Source organism: Nelusetta ayraudi, unplaced genomic scaffold (genome assembly GCF_046127955.1).
Source record: "Nelusetta ayraudi isolate G7.1 ecotype Tasmania unplaced genomic scaffold, CSIRO-AGI_Nayr_v1 ptg000020l, whole genome shotgun sequence".
Classification (NCBI taxonomy): Eukaryota; Metazoa; Chordata; class Actinopteri; order Tetraodontiformes; family Monacanthidae; genus Nelusetta; species Nelusetta ayraudi.
In genome coordinates, this window is record NW_027466070.1 from 977,501 (window position 1) to 1,001,609 (window position 24,109).

At 48.3% G+C, this 24,109-nt stretch overlaps 1 protein-coding gene across 1 annotated transcript in view; it reads left to right on the plus strand.

Annotated features, from left to right (window-relative positions):
• Positions 1–21,989, plus strand: part of mgat4c (mgat4 family member C) — a 93,211-nt gene extending 71,222 nt beyond the window's left edge. The window contains exons 5-7 of the mRNA XM_076027238.1: positions 17,518–17,669; positions 19,541–19,688; positions 20,453–21,989. Coding sequence (XP_075883353.1) covers positions 17,541–17,669; positions 19,541–19,688; positions 20,453–21,609 — 1,434 coding nt within the window. The 5' untranslated portion in view covers positions 17,518–17,540 and the 3' untranslated portion in view covers positions 21,610–21,989. The remainder of the gene's footprint in view (positions 1–17,517; positions 17,670–19,540; positions 19,689–20,452) is intronic.
• The last annotated feature ends 2,120 nt before the right edge of the window (positions 21,990–24,109 follow it).

Genomic DNA, 24,109 nt, shown 5'->3' on the forward strand with positions numbered 1-24,109 from the left:
CTTTGGAAATGTTCAGGAGGAGTTAAATAAAGTCAGGTGGTGTCAGACAGGATGATTGAGTTCACCATTAGACTCTCCAGGTGAGGAGAGGCCGCTTGAGGTGCAGCCCGCAGCTGCAGTCGATATCTCATCTCACTGCTCGGGCCTTAGCAAAATATCCTGCACCCAATTTCACGCACGATCTTCCCGCCTTCATACTCTGAATCTGTGGGCACAGGAAAAACAAAGCAAAACAAAACGGTGTTACTTTGAACCGCGCGGAGTAAAGATGCATTTCAGCACCCAGGTCACGCCGCCGCGTCTCTGTTTAATTGCCTTTATTACAGCTTCGACTTGTAAGCAGACGCCGTTCCTTTTGAGAACAAACAGCGTGACCTGCCTTCACGGCCCTCGCCGCTAATCCCAGCCTGCTCTCGTTAGCACCGTTGTTATTGTTATCGCTGCTATAGATGCAGTTTGTTTCCTCTTATCGCTACAAACTGACACGTGTAACATCAAATGATCCATGCGGGAGCTCCTGCAGCGGAAAGAGGCACTTCGGCCCCATTTTAGCATAAATGTCGAGAAAGAAAAAAACAATAAAAAAACAGGGGGCTTTCAGAAGGTAGCGGACCTGAAAGGCGCATCATTTCCTGTCATCTGGCCCCGCCCACCAGCCGGCGGGGCTGCTCTGCGCCCCTCTGGAATTTATTCATTAAAACGGAGGAAACATCTTTTTTGCAGTTCGGATGAAACGGATCGGCAGCATCTGACAAGAGGGTGCTTTTTTTTTTTTTTTTTTTCAGAGCAACGTGATGCACGTGAACGAGCGTCAGTTAGATTCCCCTCTGTGGCGGGTCGGCCGGTCGGCGCCGCGCCCTGCCGTTATTATTGTCTTTCTATTTTTGTCACGAGAACACGGCTGGGAACGACTCTGCCCACCAGGACCGTCCTCGCTGCAGCTGTGACAGAAGAGGCAGGGAGGGGGGAAAAAAATGAACACAAAATAAATAAATAAATAAATAAATAAATAAATAAATAGAAGAAAAGCAGGTCCCTCTCCGCTCCGCTGTCCGGTCCCTGAGGCGCCGACGTCCGACTTCCAAATGCCAACGCAGTCAAGAGTCATCGCCGCCAGTTTCCCCGGCAAAGAAAAAAAAAAGAAGGGAAAAAACATGTCAGATGGATGGTGATTTTTTTTTTTTCGTGTTTTTTCTCCTTTTTTTCCAGCTCGGTGATTTCACAGGACGGGTACAGTGCGCGAGAGAGAGGTGCCGCATCCCAGTTTTGACAAGTGGGGCGTAATGATGGAAACTGATTTTTTTTTTTTTTTAGTTTTTCTTTTTTTTTTGGAGGCGAGCCCTCGTTTCAGCCGGAGGGAGGTTTTTGGGGAGGTTGCGGCGGGGTCAGAGGTCGTGGTGGACGAGGCAGTCGGCAACTTTATGTCAAAGGTTCTTACCGTGGCTCTCGTCGGCGGGGTCGGCTCGAACCGTCGGGCCTCCCGATGAAGGAGGCCGAGGAAAACAAAGCGGCCCAGAGCGCTGCGGGGGAGGAGGGAGGGAGGGAGGGAGGGCGGGCGGGCGGGAGGTGGTGGTGGGGGTGGGGGTGGGTAGTGCGAAAGGGCGCTCAATGACACGCCGGCCGCGTTCAGCATCACTTCACATTTAAAAAGCAGATCGTGGGTTTTCATAAAAGGACAGAGGCTCTAATTAGGTGGTGCTATAAAACAATGGAGTTTTTTTTTTTTATGCGACGGCAGCTGGGGACTCTTGGGAGCTGGGGGGGAGGGGGGGCTTGAAGGGAGGCAGCTGCTGCGACGTGACAGCTTATTGTCAGCGGAGAAGCTACTTAACGCTTTTACAGTGAGATTTGACTGCCATTTGTCAATTTTTTTTTTTTCGTTCTTTTGAGTCGTGAATGAAGCCGAGGAAAGAAAAAAAGAAAAAAAAGAGGCTTACTGGGTATTTTTAGACTCTCTTTGAAGGCTTATTAGCCGGACGGGAACACTTTGATTCTCTTAAAAGCCAAATATATAAAAATATATATCACAATGATGGCAATGGACCAAAGAATTAATCACTGCCTCGGCGACAGGAAATGAAAATCTGCAATCTGCGGCGACTCTCGGGTCCTTGTCTTACCCACAACGACGAGGGAGAAAATCAAACAGCTGGGCTGCTGAGAAATCCCACATCTGAAATCCGATCGGTCCTAAAAACATCCGCTCTGAATCAGTTTTCAGTCAAAGGTAAAAAGATAAACCGATAAACAGAGGCGCCCTCTGGTGGTGGAGGATTGGGTGTATTTAACGTGACAAAAAGCTCTTTGCCCAATGTATCAATCAATCAAATTCAAATAATTCAGATAGACTCGCACGTGTCCCCAATCTGTCACTGAACTTGTTTGGTTTTGTTCTTTTTGCCTCCAACAAAGCCCCAGTTTTAGCTGGAGGCTTTAAACAGAGGGCTAACTCCGCTGTTTTATTGAAAATGTGGGCCCTTTAAAGATTGAGATCTTCCTTCTTCAGTAACAAAACACATTTTTCTGTCCAACAAAAGTTTGTTCGACTTACTGAACGCCAGGCCGTGAGAACTTGAGGGGCGGAGTCACAGGCTGCAGCCACACAGAGCCACCCAGTGGTGACGTTGACGGTGAAAAATCAGCATCTTGCAGCTTTTTGGTATTTGGATATTCGGCCAACATGACTGAACACCTGGAAGGTCCAACAGGAAAACTTTCAGTCAAGTGAACTTTAGTCGGCGATGCCCTTGCCTGACTGATCGACCTTGGCTTTTTCTTCTCTTCAGTTCAGTTCAGTTCAGTTCAGTTCTTTATTGTCCCTCAAGGGGAAATTTGGTTTGCAGTGCAGTTCAACATACAAAGAGACATTTAAGACAATCACATCAACAATCACAGCCACAACAACCATGAATAAGATAGATTAGATCTCGTTGCCCAAAAAAAACAATGCTAATAGTGGTAGTAAGTTAGAAGACCATATGGAGTGCAATAGATAGCACAGGCAGATTGAGTCCATCAGGACTCAAGGTGCAAATTCAGAACATTCAGAGCATTTATTTCACTTGGAACAAAAGAAAATTTAAACCTATTGCTTCTAGCCCTGGAGAAGAACAAGTTCTGCTTAAAGTGTGTGGTCAGTGCTGGCCAAGACCCACTGTGCCTTCGGCAAAACTTGTCAGTTGTGGATGTCTGACAGAGAAAGCTGCTGTGTGCTAATTATCTTGCCGGCTACCTTGACAATGTCAGAAAGGCGTTTTTTTGTTCTGCACGGTGAGGTTTCCATACTAACTAATAATACAGAACGTTAAAATAGACTCAATAAAAGAGTTGCAAAGTAAGACCAACAGTGTCTTGTCCACATTAAAAGTGTCTGCAGGCCCTTTCTGCTTATTGCAGACGTGTTGAGGTCATGATTCAAGCTTTTATCAATAACTTTATAGTGTTCCACTATCTCCACATGTCAGCCCTTAATGATGGCTGGGAGGGAGAGGGGACAGTTTTTTACTAAAGTCAATGGGCATGACTTCAGTTTTTAGAACAAAGTCTTCCCAGGCTGGACCATGAGCGACCTCTTCCTCCTGGAGCAGGCTAATGAGGGCAGTATCATCTGCAAAGTTCAGAAGATGCCTGTCATTGTATTTCCTCTTGCAATCATTAGTATAAAGAAGATATAGAGAGAAGACCGGACACACCCCTGTGGTGAGCCTGTAAATGACAGCCGCTTCTGGGGAAAAAACACGATTAACCCTGACTACCTGCGCCTGCCGATGCCTTCAGGGGGCAGTGGTGAGGACACAGGCGTTGGCCTCTTGAACCACCTTCCTCCCCAGTTTCTCTCCAAACCCAGTCGGCTGCTTCCTGCACGGCTCCCGCTGCCTCGCTGGCAAAAGAAAGAAAGACTGAAAGACCCACATCACTCTTTGCTGCCGAGAGCCGACCATGAATATTTGACAGGCAGAGAAAAGTTCTCACCTCAACCTGCCGGTCACCATCCATCTTTCATCAGGTCGGCCCCCTCTTGTCCGACACCCAGACCAGGACAACTGCCGGGGGACCTCCCTGCGGCCGGGTGGTTCCAGGGGGGCAGCCACAGGGAGGGGCCCGGCCCACCAGTTGGCTCTCAGCCCGCCGCCGCCTCCATGAATAAGTGAAGCCACGTGGATTTGTTTACCTCCGATAGTCCAGTGTCGCTCACAAGCTTCCTGTAGCCACTCAGATTCCCTCAGTCACCTGCAGTCCAACCTCCTCCCCCACCACCGCCTCCCCCAACCCCCAACCTCCCTCATCCCGGCCGCATCCTCCTGAAAGGTGAGTTTCATGGCGCAATAAAAAAGGAATTAGCTTCTGCCTTCGCCGAGCTCCTGTTTACGAGGCGCCCGTAAATATATTCCATCTAAATTTGTGTCAGCAGCGGAGCAGCTTTTCCTTCTGCCGAGACAAACTAATGTTGTTGTGCAGAGTTAGCGGCTCTCTCTCTCTCTCTCTCTCTCTCTCTCTCTCCTCCCCCCTCCCTCCCTCTCTCTCTTTCGCCCTCGCCGCCGCCACCGTCGCTGAGCTTCTCTGCGCTCCTCCGCGGCTCCAACAGGCCCCGCTCACACTTTCTTTGAGTTGAACACTTTTGTTTTTCGCATTTGGGCAGAAAATCCGAATGAGCTCGCCGGCTGGCTGGCGGTTCAAACAAATAAACAATAATGTTTACCAAATTGCTTTGTTGTAACAACATAGTTGCCCATTAAGGCGCCGACTCATTAGCAGTGCCGCGCAGCCGCTCGTACGGCAGATTAATTGGGCTCCGTTCATAAAGCACTTTCTCTTCATTATCGCGCTGTCTTTCGCAAATGGATTCGCCGCCGCCGCCGATGCATATTCATTTCACCGGAAGCCTGGAAACTGTTGGGAAACCTGCCAAAGGTGGAGCCGTAGCTGCTGCGCCGCCGCGGCTGTGAATAATAAACAGCCGATCCTTCGCTCGGGAGGTAAAATAAAAGGAGGCTGTAAAACGTGGGGAGGCGGCCGGCCTTGGCTTCGGCGAAGGAGTCGCGGCGGCGGCGGCGGCGGCAACACATTCTGACCTTTCGAGTCACCGTCCAATCAGAGAGAAGAGCCGCTGCCGATTAGGATTTATTAATGGCGTGTAAACATTTGTGCAAATGAGCTCGGAGACGAAGGCGACCAGGGTGTGCGTGAGTGTGTATGTGCACGTGTGTGTGTTGAGGTAGATGCAAGGTGCACTCTCGGCTGCCTCGATAAATAATGCAACGAGACAAGCTTTCACTCGGATTCTGATTTGCTGTTTCTAAAGGTGGGCTATGTGTGTGTGTGTGTGTTTGTGTGTGCACGTGTGTGTGTTTGCGCGCTCGCTCGCTCGCTCGCTCGCTCCGGTAATAGAGTGGTCCTGGCTGCTCTTTCAAGAAATAACAAGGGATGATTTCCCCTCCATCTCCTGCTTTTCTCCTGGCCTGATGAGCTGCTCCGAATCCGTAATGTGCAACGTTCCGACATCAGAGGGGCCTCGTTTCACTGAGAGGCTGCCCGAGGCCGCCGACCAAACAAAAAGTTTTCTCCCATTTTGTCAAGTTGTCTCCCCCCCCCTCCCTCGCTATTTTTTTTTTTTTTTTTTCTTACCTGAGGCAAGATGAAGCACTTCAAAGGCAAAGGGCCATCCTTTTGTCGGCGTCTGCGGCTGACTGCGCCGCATCCAACCCCCGGGGGGAGTTATTGCGGCCGGGCCGCTGCTCAGAAGGAGACGGTCGCACTCGGACGTGAAGCCGGATGTGGTGGGAGGATGGGGGTGATGGGGGGTGGAGGGCAGGGAGGGGCGAGGGGCGATCACTCAGCAGAGAGCATTTACTGACCTCATTCATCCGGCTAAGCAGTGATTCACTGTGTAAAAATACAGCCTCTCTTCTTCTTCTGCTTCTTCTTCTCCTTCTCCATCATCTCCTTCAATAACAAATGCGTCGGGCCCTAGCGCTCCGCAAGTAAACAGTTGCCCATCGCTGGAGCAGCCATTAATTAAAGTCGTAATTGTGTTACAGTTGGTTTGGTGCCTCATCATCATCGGTTCCGTCTTATTATCGTGGTCGTAAAGAGGCGGCGGCAGTTTCAAACAAGGAAAACAGACAGAAAAGAGCTTCGAGCCGACTGGGATGATGAAGAGCTGAGCTGAGGTGAGCTGAGCTGGGCTGGGCTGGGCTGGGCTGAGCTGTGAGTTAGTTTTTTTTTTTTTGGACCTCACCTCCAACTGTGGCCAAAGAGCCCTCTCTCACCAGGCCCCAAGGTGGCACCAATTAAAAGCTGAGGAACCTGCGGCGTTTGTCAGTTGGTCAAATGTCACTTTTGGAACCATGCCGCAGTTTGCAGCGAAATGCATTGTCCATGTCTGCCGCCCGACACTGATGGCAGATACCAGCCTGTTCATTCGGAGCTTGGTGGCATCTCCACAGGCCCTCATGCTAACGTTTAAAGGATGGCAAATCATCCACTTCTTCTGCGTTCACAATAAAACGTGGCAACGTTGACGGTCAAACCTTGCTTTTTAAAATGCGTGTTTGTTATAATGCTGCAAAGCTCAACTGCAGTGCGAGGAGGGTGGAGGGGTGTGTGTGTTGGGGGGGGGCGAGTAGCGGGGAGGGGTGGAGTGAGTCACTGGAGTGTGGTGACTTTACGAGACGCCCCGAGAGCTAATATCTGTCATCACAAATGCCAAACGCTGCTTTGCATATCCGAGGTTGTAAAATAATGGGCTGCTGATGATGACGATGATAATAATAGCGGTCGGGGGAGGGCGGGGGGGGGGAAGTCAAGGTCTTGGGCAGCGACCGCCTCGGCGGGCGAATTATTTTTTTAGCCGGACGTTGCGTTTGTGCCTCCGCGGCACAAACTGGGGTCGGCGAGGTCGAGCGGGCGCAGAAAGACGAACGGCGAGCGGCTAATTAGCCCGGAGGAGAGGGGGGGGTCGATGGCAGGTGGATCCCAGCTCATCATCCACACAGGGATCGATTTCTTTTTCTCGAAAACCATCTTTTTCTTTCGAGTGCTTTGTTTTCGACGAGTGGAGGAGGGCGGCGGTTGAATGTCTTTCAGTGATTGGCCGGACCTCACGTCTCTCATTAAATATTCATGCAGGACACTCTGGACTGGGGGGGTGTGGGGGGGGGGGTTATGGGATACTCTCCCATCGGTCTCAGAGGACGTCTCAGCGGTTGAGCGTCCTCCGGACAAAACTCCACGGCCTCCAGGGGGCGACGTGGCCTCCTCCTGCTGAGGTTCCTGCCTTCAGACTTCAGCTGTGCTGCTTGAGCTCCGTCCTGTCTTGCAGGAGAGAAAAAAGACAACGGATGATTTCTGGGATAACGAGAGTCTGTTGTACTGTTGGGGGTGTTTAGCCGTCCTGCTGGGATCCACCGTTGCGTCGCAGGCTTTTCTTTTTCATTTTTTTCCACACTAACCAGCAGGGGTCCCAGGATTGGACCGCTTGGATCATCAGCAGCTCATAATGAGCTGGAGGATTTTCGGCAGGAATAGAGTTGCACGTGCGGTACTTCCGGTTCAGAGGAGAAGACCAATCAGCAGCGTCGAACAGCTGGCAGCGGGAATGGGCGGGGCTTATTTGTGAGGAAACCACAATATTAGCAAACCTTTTATTTCTCTTGTTTTTTTTTTTGTATCGTTTTTTTTCAAATGGTTGAGACGTCGCTCCAGCCGTCACTCCCACAGCACTCGCCGGGCGAATCACTCTGGCCGCCACAGGCTTCGCTGAGTGGTGTCGGCCTCCGAGCTGCTCTTAACTCGCCGCCGCGTTATTAATATTCCGACGGCAGAATCCATTATTGTCCGTGTAGTGTTGTAACTCGGCGGTAATTACGGCTCCCAGCAGGACTTCGGCCCAGTGGACCTGCAGCACCACTCAGCGCTTAGCAGTTAGCGCCAGGGTTGTGCGTCGCTGAATGTTTGTGTGTGTGTGTGTGTGTGTGTGTGTGCGCGTGTGTGTGTGTGTGTGTTCTTGGACCGAAAGCAGCAACCTACTCCTGTGCTGGTTGGTATCAGCTCCATGTTTTCCAGCTCCGGATGTGGATCCCTGTAATGAGATTGGAATCAGATTGGGCTGCTGGTTCCTCCTGGACGGCGCCGAGCAGCCGTGATTAAAATGAGCAGCTTTTGGCAATTTCACAATAACCTGAGTGACGTTCAAAAATAAATAAGATAAAAAAAAATTTAAAAAAAAACTCATTGGCTAAGAGCACTTGAGGATGTGCGGCCGCGGCGGCTGGGTGAAAGTCGGCCGAGGCGCCTCCTGGCTGTCGGTGCCGGGAGACGATAGTGCCTTCTGCTGTTATCTGCCGCCGGACCCTGTGGCCCCTCGGCCATTTTCTCATTTCACAGATTTGACCAGGAGGTGACCTTGGCTTTTTAAGTGCTTTTAAGGCAGCGCCAAGTCCCCCCCCCCTTCCCCCCAACCACCATCACACCCCTCCTTCTATTTTCCCTCCATCCCTCCGCCAAGTCTCGCAAATGGAGTCAGAGAATGACGAGCGGATTTCTTCTTGCGTAGAGCGTTTAAATTTCATCACAGAGCAGGCTCGTCGACTTTTTTTTTCTTCTCCAACGGCCACTTTTTCTTCTTTTTTATTTTATTTTCATTTCAATCTCCTCCCTTACTCGCAGCCGCCACTGTCCACTATTTACTTTATCTTTTCTTTTTTTTTTCTGTCCTCTCACAAGGCCGACCGATGACAGGCCGTCTACTAATCCACTCGGGGGTCCGCTGTGCTTTTAACGTTGAAAAAAAAAAATGAAAGGTCCTCTGGAGGGAATGGCGGCATATGTCACATGTGACACACGACGTCAAGGGAAGTGGAGAGCTTTCCGAGCGGCGCTGACACGCACGCTATCAGCCCAACGTGAGGGAACAAAGAGCTAATTAAACACGCCGGCCCCTGAGAGCGCTTCGCTCCGCCATCAGATGCTAATCACAGCCGTGTCGTGGACGCAGGTAATAATTTATAGCGCGGGGGATGCATCTCAACAACCTCGCGGCGCATGTGTCCGCCTGCCTGCGCGATGGGGGCCGTGCGCACGTCAAGCGTGATTTTTTTTTATTTTTTTTTACCCTTGCGGAAACCAGCGGAGGCCTGGGAGAGCGCTAATCTGGGTCAGAGTGCTAACCGCTCTGAAGGGCCGCCGAGACGCTCGGCCACGTGTGATTCATTTATCGCGTGCGCACACACACACACAGTGTCTCTATCCTCTGTAGCTCTCGCCACAGATGGATTGGAGAAATGTTTCTGTAACCTGGCGTGGCGGAACCTGAGAGAGTTTTTTTCTTTTTTTTTTTTTCTTTTTTTTTTGTCCAAACTGGGAGCAGCAGAACAAACCTTCTGTCTGTCAAGATCAGGACCGATCCAATTTGTTTAACTAGCTGAAAGCTTTCACTCGCGAAAAGAAAAGAGCCCGCAGCAAGCTACCAGCTATTCAGTTAGCTGGTAGCTTACACCCTTCAGTGAGACGGAAGGCTAGCTTGACAGCAAGATTTAGCTCCATTAAACCCTCAGGAAGCTGGGGAGGCAGCTAGCTTTACTTGCTATTTTTGGGTCATCGTCAGTCACCGAAAAAAGAGACCAAAGACCAATGTCTGAGGTCTTGGACAAATTCTGGGGAGGACGTGGCCCCCTAGAGGTCAGAGGTCAACCATGTCAGCCTGTCAAGACTGGGCGTGAGGTAACGCAGCCTTTGCAGAACACGGTACAGAGTGTGTCCCACAGTGAGATACTGACTCAAACACAATAGACACAAATCCCCCAAACATGAAGGTCTTAACTCCAAAATACAAAACACTTCTCTGTCAGTAGCATCATCCTTGTTTTGTTTCCTTTTTGTTTGTTTGTGGATTTTTGTTTTGTTTTGTCAATGCATACTAATGCACAAGTTGTTGATACTTAGTCAAGGTTTTTATTTCCCCGACAATTTTTGCTCCTGGTCCCTTTTTGATATTCAACTTTGACAACTGCAAGTTAACAAAGGAATAATAAGGCAGCACAGGACCGTGTGCGGGAGTTATGTAGTTACGTAATTCACATAACTGCATGAAGTGTCCTCAAAGTGAAGTGCATCGCTGCCTCCTGCAGGTAAACAAACACAACCAGAGACAGCTGCTCTGTGCAGACACCAGGGTCCGTTTGCATGTTCAGTGGGGGGGGGCTGCAGGGGCTGCAGTCAGTGGGGCGACACATGGCCGCTGTGGAGCTGTCCAATTAGATCACTCAGGACAGCTTGTTTGAAACAACTTTTTCTTCGGCCTTCCGCCACTTCACGATGCACAAATACACGCGCAGCGTATTTGGCACTGCATCACCTGCTCTTTGATTTTAATGATTGCTCTCCTAAATCCTCTCCCTCCACCTGTCACCGCAGCGCCGGCAGCGCCGCCGCCGACTGCACGGCTCCTGACCTTTTCCTCTCCAGCCAACTGATCTGGAATCAAAGACGGGGGGGGGGGGAACGGAGGAAAGATACCAGTCCGATCTGACGAAGCTCCTTCACAATCAAATTTCAATTACAGGCCCCCCCGAGCCGTGTGATCTGGCTTAGAGGAGCCGTTTGCTCTCCCGGCGTTTTGATGCTCGATTGCTCTGAAGGTGGCATCAATGGCCGCCACTCTGCTCGCCACTCGATGAGGGAAAAAAAAAAAAAAAAAAAAAGCCCACTGCAGCCGCTCGCAGCGGCCGTGCCAACACTGGGACACAGAGGAGAGAAGAGAAGAGAGCCTTGATGCTCAATGGACTGAGCAGAAGCTTTGTTGACGTCTCCAACGTCCTGGACTGAGAAGAAGGAGGCCGAGAATAGAAAAAAGAGGGGATGCTTCCCGATAATTAGAAATATTCTGCTATCAGAGAGCCTGATGAAACCGTTCGGGCTTTTTTCTTTTTTTCTTTCCTTTTTTCTTTCTTCTGCTGCTCCAAGGGCTCCTCTCGCACACCAGCGTCTGGAGGGAGAACAGCTGGAAGCGCCGCCGTCGCTGCCTGCTTCTCCCCTGAGGGGCCACGGGCAGTTGCAGCCATGGCAGTTGGTGGAGGCAGTGGCAGCAGTGGCAGCAGTGGCAGCGGCGGCGAGGAGCACAGCGTGTCCAGGGGGAACATATCGCATTCAGCACACACACACACACACACACACACAGAGGCGGCGCACACTCCCCGGCTGCCACCTCCGCAACACCTCCTGCTCGCATTAGAGTGAGCGAGCTCCAGACGCTGACAGCCGCTGACAGGTGGCGCCGCCGATGTAGTGGCCTGCCGCCGCCACCGTCTTTGGGCGCCATCCCAAACTATTCCTGCAGACGGCATTATAATGAGGGGGGGGGGGGGATCGGCGGCAGCAGCTCGTAGAGGCAAATTGAAGAAAGAAGAGGAAGCAGCAGCGCAGGAAGTTCAGAGCCACTGTCGTCTGCACACACACACACACCAGCCGTCACAGAGGAGCTGACAACACTGCCAGGTGCACGCCGAGCAAGGCAGCTTGTTATTAACCAGGAAGTGACACCGAGCTCGTGGGTTTTCAGCGAGGGTGACTGTATTTTTATTACCAAAAAAACTGGGACACTCGTCCTGGATGAGATTCTCCAATGATACTTGAAGAATTCAATATACTTAAAGTGCGTCTCCTCTGAGTGTGGATGGAACCCCCCCCCCCAATATTTCAACAAGGACGGAAAAGAGGACATGTCCTTGGAAAACGGGACATTTGGTCACCCTGTTTCCAGCCTCGCGAGTAGAAGAACTACTAGAGCTAGAGGCGAGTGGCTAACGTCGCTTAGCATCCGCTTATGGTCCCCAAAAACAGGCAGACAGAAGCATTTGGGGTTGTTGCTATTATCACAGAGGTGAGCTTTAACCTGCGAGATGAGCAGCACCAATGGAGGAAGAGGGAACAGGCTAACTCTCGCTAACATTTTAAGATAGCTTAAGCTTCCAGTAAAATAACTTTTCCCCTGTATTCATGCTCAGCCATGTCAGCACAATCGGCATAAACTGCCAGAGCTGCTGCTGCTGCTGCTGCTGCTGCTGCTGCTGCATCCACCTCCACCTCAGGTACAAAGTAGGTTGTATAGAGTTGTAGCTACAAAAGGCTCCCGCGGCCGCCAAGGATGTAGCAATCAGCAAAGCAGCAATCGGCCAATTAGGATTAATAAATAAAGCAGCCGTTCGACCGGCGCCGGCTCCGGCGCTGTGCTATCAGTGGCGAGCCGCCGCCGCCGCTCGCAGCTTTTTACCCAGACGGAAAATCCATGGAAAGCGGCTGACGGCGTGACACGGAGCAACTGCTGAATCCCCGTAAATCTGCCGGCTTAATTGATTATTTGTGCCGAGCCGAGTGTGCGCGCGGTGCCGGGCACTCGGGGGAAATAATGTAAAACAGATAACAAGATGAAATGTGGGAGAAAGACTTTTAGCGAGCCATTTTATTAATCTCTCCCCATTTACTTATTCACAACGAGTTTCCTTCGCCTAGGTTTTTTTTTTTTTTTTTTCCATTACGTGACGGAACATTTTCGAGGCGGGAGGGGCCTAAATGGGAAACAAAAAAAGAAAAAAGTTGAGCACTGATTGCAAAGAGTTTGCGAGGAGGCTGTTTTGATTTCCACGTGCACCGCCAAAAAATCTCATTTTCATTATTTCGCTTTTTCTCCTCCTCAATTTTCCCGTCAGCGTTTCACAGGAAATTCAGTTTCAGTTTGACGCCGCGTGCGTGAAAACGTGAAACAGCAACACGCGCAGATTAGTTTTATTTTTGATTTTTTTGCTTCTTTTTTTTTTTGTAGTTTTTACACTCGATCGGGGAGACGTCGCGGCTCGCCAGGGTCTCCTCGCAGGTTTTTGCGTCGATGGGCTTGTGGGAAAGATTTGGGCGTCAACCACATCTAGCTGCTCTCAGCTTCACTGTCACACAAAATTAATAAATAAATAAAAATGAAATAAATAAAGCGGCGTTGTTGGCATGCGGAGGAGGAGGAGGGGGGCGGGTGGAGGTGAAGGGGGGTGGGAGGTGCTTCCGCTCGCTGGCAATCAGGCGGCGGTGACTGGATAGGGAATGGAACAAGGCCCTTTGTTGTTTTTTCCCCCGTCTTTGTTTTCTATTGTTGTTGTTTTTTGGAGTTTTTTTTATTGTTTTTTTTCCCCCCGACTGTGATGTGGGATTCTTGGCATTAGGCTGCACGTCAGACTGCAGCAGCACATGAATGCCTTGGGCTCACTGGGGAGCTCAGTGTCTGAAGTCAGATTTCACCATTAGAGCAGGATGGTGGAGGAGGAGGGGGGGGGGGGGTGCTGCTCCTGGATTGGTGGCTTTGTTTTGGCTGTCGCCGGAGCAGAGAGGACATCCAGGACGGACCTCGCCGGGGTCTGGCTGGGGGAGGGGAAATTTTAGGAGTAAAATTAGCACCGACCCATCAGCGACTTTTATTTCTTTACTTTTTTTCTTTCTTCCTTCCTGGAAGCCGCCGGGTCCGAAAAAACAATTCGACCCTGAGATTGAAGTCAGTTGCGGTGTCCTTGTGTTCCTTCATTCTGCCGCTGACATCATCGCTTCCTGCTCATGTTTTATTGGCGTGTAGTATTTCATGGAGCTTTGCATGAATCCATGTTTTCATCATTCCCATCACGGAGGGAGACGGAAGGTTTTGTCCTTCTGATGGGCCTTAACCACCTGGTTGATGGAGAAGGAAGGAAGGAAGGAAGGAAGGAAGGAAGGAAGGAAGAATGGAGGAAGATATTTATTTTTTGACCCCAAAACTAAAAAGGAAGATTCAATATCAAACGTTTGGTTATTTGAAATGAATGGGCAACGGAGAGAACGGCACATTTAGCCCTCTGTTTGCAGTCACCCACTAATTTTTCACTTCCTCTTTTGCTTTGGACCTCGCACATGATGGAATCAGCGCAGTCACAGTGGGAGGAGCCAACACAACACTTGGGCCGGGGAGGTGTGGTCCCTTACCCCGCAAGAGGCATCACCACCCTTCATGACGTCACAAGGGGTGGCCTCTGTTTAAGGACTTCCTCTCTGCTGCCTTGGCAGGGAGTCGGTGTCACACTCTTCCGTGGCCTCGGCTGCGGTACAAAACCAGGCGCCTGTCTGCGGTGAATAATTCAGCAGTTGTGCTCAGAGCGGCAGCAGCAGCAGGAGGAGGAGGAAGAAGAGCTGCTGCCACCGGCGCCGCTGTAAAACACGCTGCTCTCTTACCGTCCCACTTCCAGGAGCGACTGGGAGGGACGGCAGGAGAGTCGGCGGGAAACAAAAAACAACACAACAACTCCAGATGTGCGAGACGGACGTGTGTGTGTGTGTGACTGTGTGGCTGTGTGCCTGCCGCTCGCCTCCTCACTCCTGCCGCCTCGCTCGAATCTGCAGTGAAAGTGCAGCAGCGGCGGCTGCTGAACTGGACTAAGTGTGTTTTAATGGCAGCGTGGTGCCGACAGACGCACTTGGACGTCTGCGCCACCGTCTGTCCCCAGACGGTGGCGGCCGCTGTTAAAGATCCATTATCTGCCGCCACCGAGTTAGTACTCTCTCTCTCTCTCTCTCTCTCTCTCTTTCTGTCTGTCTCTCTCTCACACACACACACACTCTCTCCCCCCAGAGTGCCGTGCACTTAGCACATATCAAGCGCGTGCCTCCGGCTCCTCTCGAGAAGCCTCTGCCACCGCCGCCGCTAAAAGGTTTCATATCCGCGGGTTGACACGGTGGCGGCCACGACGCTGAGAGTTCAAGCAGCTGCGTCCTGTTAATAATGTTTCTAGTTCACAATGTTCAGGCGGCTGCGTTTTCCAGGATTTTCCATTTTCTTTACAGCAGAGATAGACGACTAGTTTTGCTTTGTTTTGTTTTGTTTTGTTTTGTTTTGTTTTGTTTTGTTTTGTTTTTTGTTTTTTTTGCCCCCTCAGTCCAAAAGTCAACAATTAAAGCCTGGGTGTAATGACAAAAACAAGATCTAAAAAATCTAAATTTGAGTAAAACAATAAAAGGAGCGTTGTACTCGTGCTCAAACTCGGTGTAATAATTAACCGAGGGGCCAGAAAGAAAGAAATCTATAGATCTATAGATAAATGTATCATAGACCACAGAGATGGAGATGAGTCCTCTGATTTTCACTGCACAGAAGTGAGTCCGCACTGGCTGAGCAGCCGCACACAGCGACAATCACAGCACAAACAAGAGTTTGGTGGATCGCAGCAGAGAGCAGTAAACTTTGCCTCCCCGTCATCTTGCTAACCGGATGTTGCACCATTTTCCCTCTGATGGCACGACAAGATTTTTGTTTAAAATTCTATCCGGGGGATCAGACCTCATCCTGCTCGGCTCCCCCGCTGCTCCACCAGTCGCTCGTTTGGGAAGCTGGAGAGAAGAAATACGGCGATAAAAGCCGCCAGAATGTCCCTAAAAGGCTTTTGTGTCACGCCGTCGGCTGCCGCACGCCACTTTTGAAAATGGCTCTCAGCTGGAGCTCCTCAGCCCATCAGGCCACCAACGCCGCCGCCGCATGCTGAGAGTTATTATGTCGGCGTGTGAGAAGATGAGCAGCACAAAGGGAGCGAAGAGCAGCAACAAAGGAGAATTACTCGGGGGGGAAAGATCCCTGGAGCCACGAGAAGAGGACCATGATGATGATGATGATGATGATGATGATGATGATGATGATGACGACGGTGATGATGACGACGGTGATGATGATGATTGCATGCTCAGAATATCTCCTGTAAAGAGCCTGAAAAGCCCTGCAAGTTGTTTCCCAGTGAAGGGCGACTTTAATGAAGTCAGGAGATGATGATGTTCTTTAGTTAAATATATACAGTATATATAGATATATATCTATATATATATTAAATATAAGTGTGTACATGTATACATATATGTACAATATATACACGATTGTCCTTAAAATGTGCATTAAAAAGGCTTCATGGTTAAACCGTAAACATCTTTTCATCTCTTAAATGTTTCAGCTCTTAAAAAAACCACACACACATTAAAGTTCCTATTTCATCCTACCGTGTTACAACAAGAAGTCTGTTTTCTTTTCTTTTCTTTTTCTTTTTTTTTTTTTTAAGGTCTAACCAAGCAAAGGTTTCTGTCGCGCCGGCTAATAATCGCCCGCCGCCATTAAGCCGCAATGAGGCGAAACTGCGGCGAACAGGCTGGTGGATGGATGGACGTGTTAAATTCACTTTTCATGAGCGCGCGGAGAGGTATCGACGAGGGCCGAGTCCCCGGTGGTGGCTGGTGATCGATGAGTGTGAGCCCGCTCATTGAAGTCGGCAACGCCGAGCTGCTTTTGTATTCCAGAGGAGAAAATCGCACGCTGACGTCTAATTGCGGGTCTGACACTTCGCTGTGATTCCTGCTGCTGCTGCGGCTGCTGCTGCTGCTGCTGCGGCTGCTGCTGCTGCTGCTGCTGCTACGGCTGCAGCTGCTGCTGCGGCTGCGGCTGCTGCTGCTGCGGCTGCGGCAGTAATAATAGAGAGTTGTCAGTCTTGCTGTGACGGCTCCTCAGAGGCCTCCTGGCGCACGCGAGTGTGTGTCGCTGTCAGCGGGACGGACGCTGTGATGTCGTTATTACAAAAAAAGGAGAAAAAAAATCTTGGAAGGTGGATACGCTCGGGTCAGGCGGCAACAGAGCAGCCTTGAATAATTAAGTATCTAAAGAAAAAAAAAATCTCTCTGGAAGCACAAAACGGAGGCTTCTTCAGGACTTAACACTTGTTTGGAAGCAAAGCGAGAAACCAGGGCAGTCTAAGAGGGTGGAGCCAACACCTGGATGGGGGTGGGGCCACTAATCAGAAATCATTGTCTTCTTGTGACTTCAGTAAGGGCCGGGGGTTTTAACAAACACTCGGAGCAAAGTTCACTCACAGGATAACCGTAAAACACAGATGATGTACATTTGATTTGACATGCAACCTTTAAATGTGCTGTGATAATCAATTATTGTCTGAAAGCACACAAACTCGGTCTGCCTTTTCCAGTTTTTATTTATTTTAATTAGAAGCCATCGATGTGCTGCTTTTTTTCTTCTTCTTCTTCTTCCTCTCCCTCTAATAAGCAACAAATTATGTTGCTGTATTATTAATCTGCTGCTGTGAACTTCTGGTCTAAAAATAGCAAACAGCGGCGTGTTGACAGCAGAGAGGATGAATCCTGCTGATAAGAGCAAGGAGGAGCGGCGGAGCAACACAGCAGCCTTTTGGCTGCAGCTGTGAGAGCGGCTGATCAATAATCTATTGTTATGCACATCAGAGTCCCTTCGCCCGACGTTTTCAAACCCTCCTTTCCTTTTTGTTTTTACTCTCACATCGCCAAACGTTTAATTATGACGTTGATGGCCGATAATCGCCTCCCTCAACATGACAACAACAACAACAGAAACGAACAATGAAAAAAAAAAAAAGCCCTGAGCTGTGACAACGGCGAGTCGAGGCCGAGTGTCTCCAGAGCTTCAGCTTCTCTCTGCCGGTGCCTCTGCAGGTGCCGCTGAGCGCTGCCGCAGCATGAGGCTGCTGTGGAAATCCCTGGACAAGATGAGGTGCCTGAGGAAACGCTCCACCATCCCCTTCCTGGGCTTCCTCATCACCTTCCTCCTCTTCCTCAACCTCTACATCGAGGACGGCTACGTGCTGGTAAGAGTGTGCACGTCGTGTGAATGTTTTTGTGTTGTTTTGTTTAGTTTTGTTTTTTTTTTATCAAAAACAGATATGAAGGGGTGTACTCATATACATATATAAGTACATATATATATATATGTATATATATATATATATATATATATATATATATATATACATATATATATATGTATATATATATATATATATATATACATATGTATATATATATATATATATATATACATATATATATATATGTGTATATTTATATATAGATATATATATATATATATATATATACATATATATATATATATATATATACATATATATATATATATATATACATATATATATATATATATATATATATATATATATATACATATGTATATATATATATATATATATATATATACATATATATATATATATGTATATATATATATATATATATATGTATATATATATATATATGTATATATATATATATATATGTATATATATATATATATGTATATATATATATATATATATATATATATATATATACATACATATATATGTATATATATGTTGCAGTTCTAATATAATCCTAGTATTGCACGCAGATGATGTGATGTTTTTTTCCTCCAAATTACACTTTAAACTACCTTTTTACCATTTTAGCAGCCGATCCTATAGTTAGGACACGGGTGGGAACGACGCATTCCGATGGCCGTTGGGGGGGTGCGGGGGGGAGAGAGAGAAGAATCACATTAATGCAAATGACAGGCTACACAGACAGATGGAGCTGTGAGGTCACTTTCTACTCTAAACATTGCGAGACTACCGGCTCTGTTGCGAGCAGTATTCTTTTATCCCACCCTGGTGGTTAGCGCTGCCGCCTCACTGCAAGAAGGTTGTGGGTTCAATCCCAGGCCTGGGGCCTCTTTGTGTGGAGTTTGCATGTTGCATGAATTGGGAACTCTACATACTGCCGTAGGTGTGAGTGTGAATGGTTGTTTGTCTCTATGTCTGCCCTGCGATGAACTGGCACTTGTCCAGGGTGTCACCCTGCCTTCGCCCTATGACAGCTGGGATAGGCTACAGCAGACCCCCATGACCCATGAACCTGAGTTAATGAAGGAGCGGTAATTGCAAATGGATGGATGGTCCAGGTGTGTTTTAGCTCCACCTTGACAGCGGCTGTATCTTTCAATAGGCGGAGCATCAGCAATTTTACAAACTTTGTTACTCAGCTCAACTCGCCCCCACTTGACAACTAAAATTGTAAAAAAAAAAAAAAAAAAAATGGTCCAAGAACCAAAGATGATGGGCAGGTACAGGGCCGATGGGAACTGTAGTTCCGACTGCCCTGCAGTAAATGTCCACGATGACTCTTCTGTCATGTACAACAACCAACGACCAACTACTTGTGTTTCTTCTGTCTACCACAGTTGGCATGCGCCTATTTAAAAATGACACATAAACGGATCAACTTCATATCATCCAGGTGATTCATTCATTATCAATGAGGCACATGAGAAGTCGGTGATCACAGCACATCATGTTTGTTATTTCAATTATTAATTAAAGAGAGGTTGTTGTTTTTTCTGTGCTGCTCCTCTTGAGTCCATTTGCTCAGCAACACAAACGGCCCCAAGACACTTTTAGGTTTACTTTTGTCTACAAACACCAAGGGCCGATTTCGGCCGTATTAAAACACTTATTGTCTCCAATTTTTTGGGGGGGAATTAAACAGTCGCTTTTCCTGATTTGAACTCGCAGGGATAAAACAACTTTTCAGTTTTGTTATCTGCCAGACAAAAAAAAAGAATGTTTTTGCTTTCCACCCTCCTGGATACCAAACAGAATCCTTTTGTTTTGATGTTGCGTTGCAGGAAGGGGACAAGCGACAGCTGCGCGAGGCGTCGCTCCACCCCCCCAGCTCGGAGAGATACGTTCACACCTTCAGAGACCTCAGCAACTTCTCGGGAGCCATTAACGTCACGTACCGTTACCTCGCCGGAACACCGCTGAATCGCAAGAGTAAGTTTTTAACTCTGTTGTTTCATTAAAGAGGAATCTGCATTGAGTGTCTTTATGTTTTTTGTTTTTAATGAGCCTGGCACAGTTTGAGAATATCTCAATTATGGGTACAAGCAGAAAATGAAAGCTGGAATCTCCGATGTGGCGACTGAAAACACAGGAATAAAAAAGAAAGAGTCCCACTGAGGCCTTAAAATTAAAGAGTAGTCAGTCCCGGCCTCTTATATAACAACATACACTCATGTTCATTTAAATATAATGCCTTTCAAACCCTTGGCCTTGTTTCCAGAAACAAAAATTAACAAGAACTTTATAGCACCTTTTAATTTATTCATTGCGTTGGCAAGGATTTTTCGAAATTCTGAGGGTCAAGTAACTTGATCAAAATTCAACACTTGGTTGGAGTTGATCAGTTTGATTCATTTTAATTTAATTAGGGATTAGTCCTCAGCCGTTGTGCCGTCGGTCTTGTCGACACTGACTTCTATTTACAAATAATTTATGTCCCTGAGCAAAGTACGGTCCAGCTTTTACCAACTTTTCTTGGTAGGATTTTACTGCCTCTAGTGGTCAGAAGCAAAACAATGTTAGCGACGTTCCCCTTTTATGTGATCCACCTTCTGGGATACTGTAGATACGGGGTGGTTCCATCCATTTCACATGACTAAAAGCAAACATTCAATTTCCTGCCTGTGAATGTCACAGTACACAGTGTTACACATTTATGGAATTGCTCCACTGATTTCCCTCTTGTCATCCCGCAGAGTATCTCACTATCGGACTGTCATCGGTCAAAAGAAAAAGAGGGAACTACCTGATGGAGACCATCAAGTCCATCTTTGATCAGTCCAGCTACGAGGAGCTGAAGGAGATTGTGGTGGTGGTCCACCTGGCAGACTTTGACCTGGTCTGGTGCGAGAACCTGGTGCAGGAGATCACCAGGAAGTTCGCCCACCACATCATCGCCGGACGCCTGCTGGTGATCCAGGCGCCCGAGGAGTACTACCCGTCCTTGGATGGGTTAAAGAGGAACTACAACGACCCGGAGGACCGGGTCCGTTTCCGCTCCAAGCAGAATGTGGACTACGCCTTCCTGCTGAACTTCTGCACGAACCTCTCCCACTTCTACATGATGCTGGAGGACGACGTGCGCTGCTCCAGGAACTTCCTGACGGCGCTGAAGAAGGTGATCACCTCCCGGGAAGGTTCCTACTGGGTAATGCTGGAGTTCTCCAAGCTGGGCTACATCGGGAAGCTGTACCACTCCAAGGACCTGCCGCGCCTGGCCCACTTCCTGCTCATGTTCTACCAGGAGATGCCATGCGACTGGCTCCTCATCCACTTCCGGGGTCTGCTGGCCCAGAAGGACGTGATCCGCTTCAAGCCCTCGCTCTTTCAGCACATGGGCTATTACTCGTCCTACAAAGGTGCAGAGAACAAGCTCAAGGACGACGACTTTGAGGAGGACTCCATCGACATCCCCGACAACCCGCCGGCCAGCCTCTACACTAACATTAACGTCTTTGAGAACTACGACGCCACCAAGGCGTACAGCACCGTGGACGAGTACTTCTGGGGCAAGCCCCCCTCCACGGGCGACTTCTTTGTCATCGTCTTCAACAAGTCCACCAAGATCAGCAAGATCAAGATCGCCACGGGCTCCGACGACCGGCAAAACGACATCCTGCAGCACGGGGCTCTGGAGGTCGGCGAGAAGCTGGTGGGCACCAAGAAGGGGAAGCTCTGCTCCTCCTATATCACGCTAGGCGAGTTCAAGAACGGCAACATTGAAGTGCAAGACGTCGACCACAAGATTGCCTTTGACATTGAGTGTGTGCGCATCGTGGTGACGGCCAGCCAGCGAGAGTGGCTTATTATTAGAAGTATCAGCTTATGGACTACACAGCCGCCCAGCCAATGAGAACTAACCATCACAGACTATTAGTCATGGACAAAAGTGTTTTGTGTGTTTTTTTATGATAATTTATTTATTTAATTTTCAGGTTTTGTCTCTTTTGTTGTTTTCTATGTATGTAGTGATGCTCATTCTCTCTAGGCTTTTTTTTTCTATACCTGCTAGCAGTGACCCAATTCCTCCCAAGTCGAGTGCTGTTGAGTCGTGCTCAGAGGAATCCTCAAACAGCCCATATGCCTTTATTTTTTCCCCTTTCTGAACATATAGGTTTGGTCTAGTTTATTTATTTACGTATATTCCCTCTTTTTTGGTTTACCACTTGATGAAACTGTCTAGTATGGGATTAATGTAGCTGCCTAACGTTGCCAGCTTGTGAACAAAACCCCCAACAAGTTTGCACACCACCACCAACAACAACAATTTGGTTCCTCTAGTTTGGTGCATCAGAGGTATGATGCTTCCAACGCCCCCTCCACATTGTGGCTTTGTCTAAATCAGTCAGCTGCACCATTTCCTTGTTGGGTCATTAGAGGATTTACATTGTAAGTCATCCAGTGAGTAGTAAAAAAAAAAAAAAAAGAAAACTCATCAAGGAGAGTAACATTTATCACAGAGATGGATCATTTAGAATTATTTCCAGTTTGGGCCAAAGTTTGAACCGAGGCAGCCAATCAGTGTTGACTCAAGAATGAAACGGGAAATGAGGCAGAGGAAGTAAAATGAGTGACGAGAGAGAGAGAGAGAATTGAGGTAAAAATGAGGGATGCAGCACATCCAGCTGTGAAGAATATCAGACTTTTCTCAGCTCTGGAACCATTATGTTAACCACATAATGCAGATTTTTTTTCTCCAGATTCTCGCACGTGTCAATGTTGATGGTTTTTAGGCTTTCTGAATGAGACGTGAACTAATAGAGCAAAACCCCACAACAAATTAAAACTTTAAATGTGATTTAAGTTTTTATATCATACTACAGATGTTTTCATCTGTTTATGACAGATTTTTTTTATTTATTTATTTTGCATGTCCATGATTCACCTTCTCGGCTGAAAGGATCATTTATTTGGCCAATTTAGCAAACTACCTTATGACGGAAGGTTACGCATGGATTGAAAGAAACTGTCTTGAACAGTTTTTATTCATTGCATTGTGTCGTCGAGTCTTTTCCCACTTGGTGACTCATTAAGACGGTTAAAAAAACAAAAACAAATCTAACATCGTACCTGCACAGGCGTCACCCAGGGATCTTTTGACAACGTCCCCATTTGGCCTTTGGCTATTTTCCTGTGTGAAAGACAACCAGAGGGTCATTGTTGACTCAGATTTAATCATCTTCTTTTCAAATCGTCTCTCCGCTGTTTAATCATCCTCCTCACGGTGTCGGAGGCCGAGCGGCTCTTTCACACCGGCTCCACGCTGCGTTCCGTCAGGGTCGCTGACGGGAAAGCAATGTTTGTTTTTGTTTTTCTTTTCTTTTCCTTTTTTTTCTCCCCTCCCCCAACCCCCTACCCCGTCCTCTCCGGGAACTGAGATTAGATTGCGCGCTGAAGAATGGGCCCAGGTCTGCTCCAAGGTCTGTCTTTTTTTTTTCCCGCCACGGCACAATTTTCTCCCAGTAAATTGGTCTGTGTTTGCCTCCGTCTCTATACCAGCACAACAACATCCTCCCCCTGGAGCCATAGGATCTCAATTCGTTCCTTTCCTCCACGTTGCTCGTTCTTGCAACTCCAGTGGTTTCCTGCATCGTTGCCTCCGTGTGATCTTTGCTCTTTGGTTCACTCGGTGTTGCCGCCGCTACCATAGTGGTGAAACTCGCCCGCTCCCCCCTTTGAAGATCCATCTCAAACCCCAGCAACCACCGACACCCATCTGGCTTTGCTGCTGTTTAGCTTGCAGAATTAGTGCAGCGCGTGCAAACAATCATCTCCCCGCCACGTCTCTGGGCAAGCGACCGAGCGAGGCGCGACACGACTCGAAAACATCGCCGTCATCTCATTGGCCCCCGTCGCTGAGCAATGATCTGCCATTTCTACGCTGAGGTGGAAAGCACGTCAGCCACGCAGTAATGACAAATGTGTTTACACAATGTCGCTGGATGCACGCGCTGGTGGCTGGGGTTGGCTGGCTTCAAGGCACGTCGTACAAACAATTGTTGAGAAGACGTCCCGGTGACATTTTGCTAACGCGCATCCAAACGTCAACCCATCAGAGTCCCTTTAGTTTCTGCCTTCGTACAAGCCAGTGAGTCGCATCCTGTCCTTGCTGGATCAGTACAAAGAATTTGATTGATTCATGAAATTTTCATATATTGAACATTCTCAGTTAGCACTGGACACATACTGACGGTCAAGCACTTGATGGAGGATTTTCAACTTGATTTGGAACATGGGGGCCAACATTGTCTTTGAATTCCAACACAATTTAAAGTTTGTATGTGGGGGGAAAAAATGTAGAATCTAGATCCAAATTTCAGTCAGTGAAGGTCCCACAGTGACTAGCATCCGTG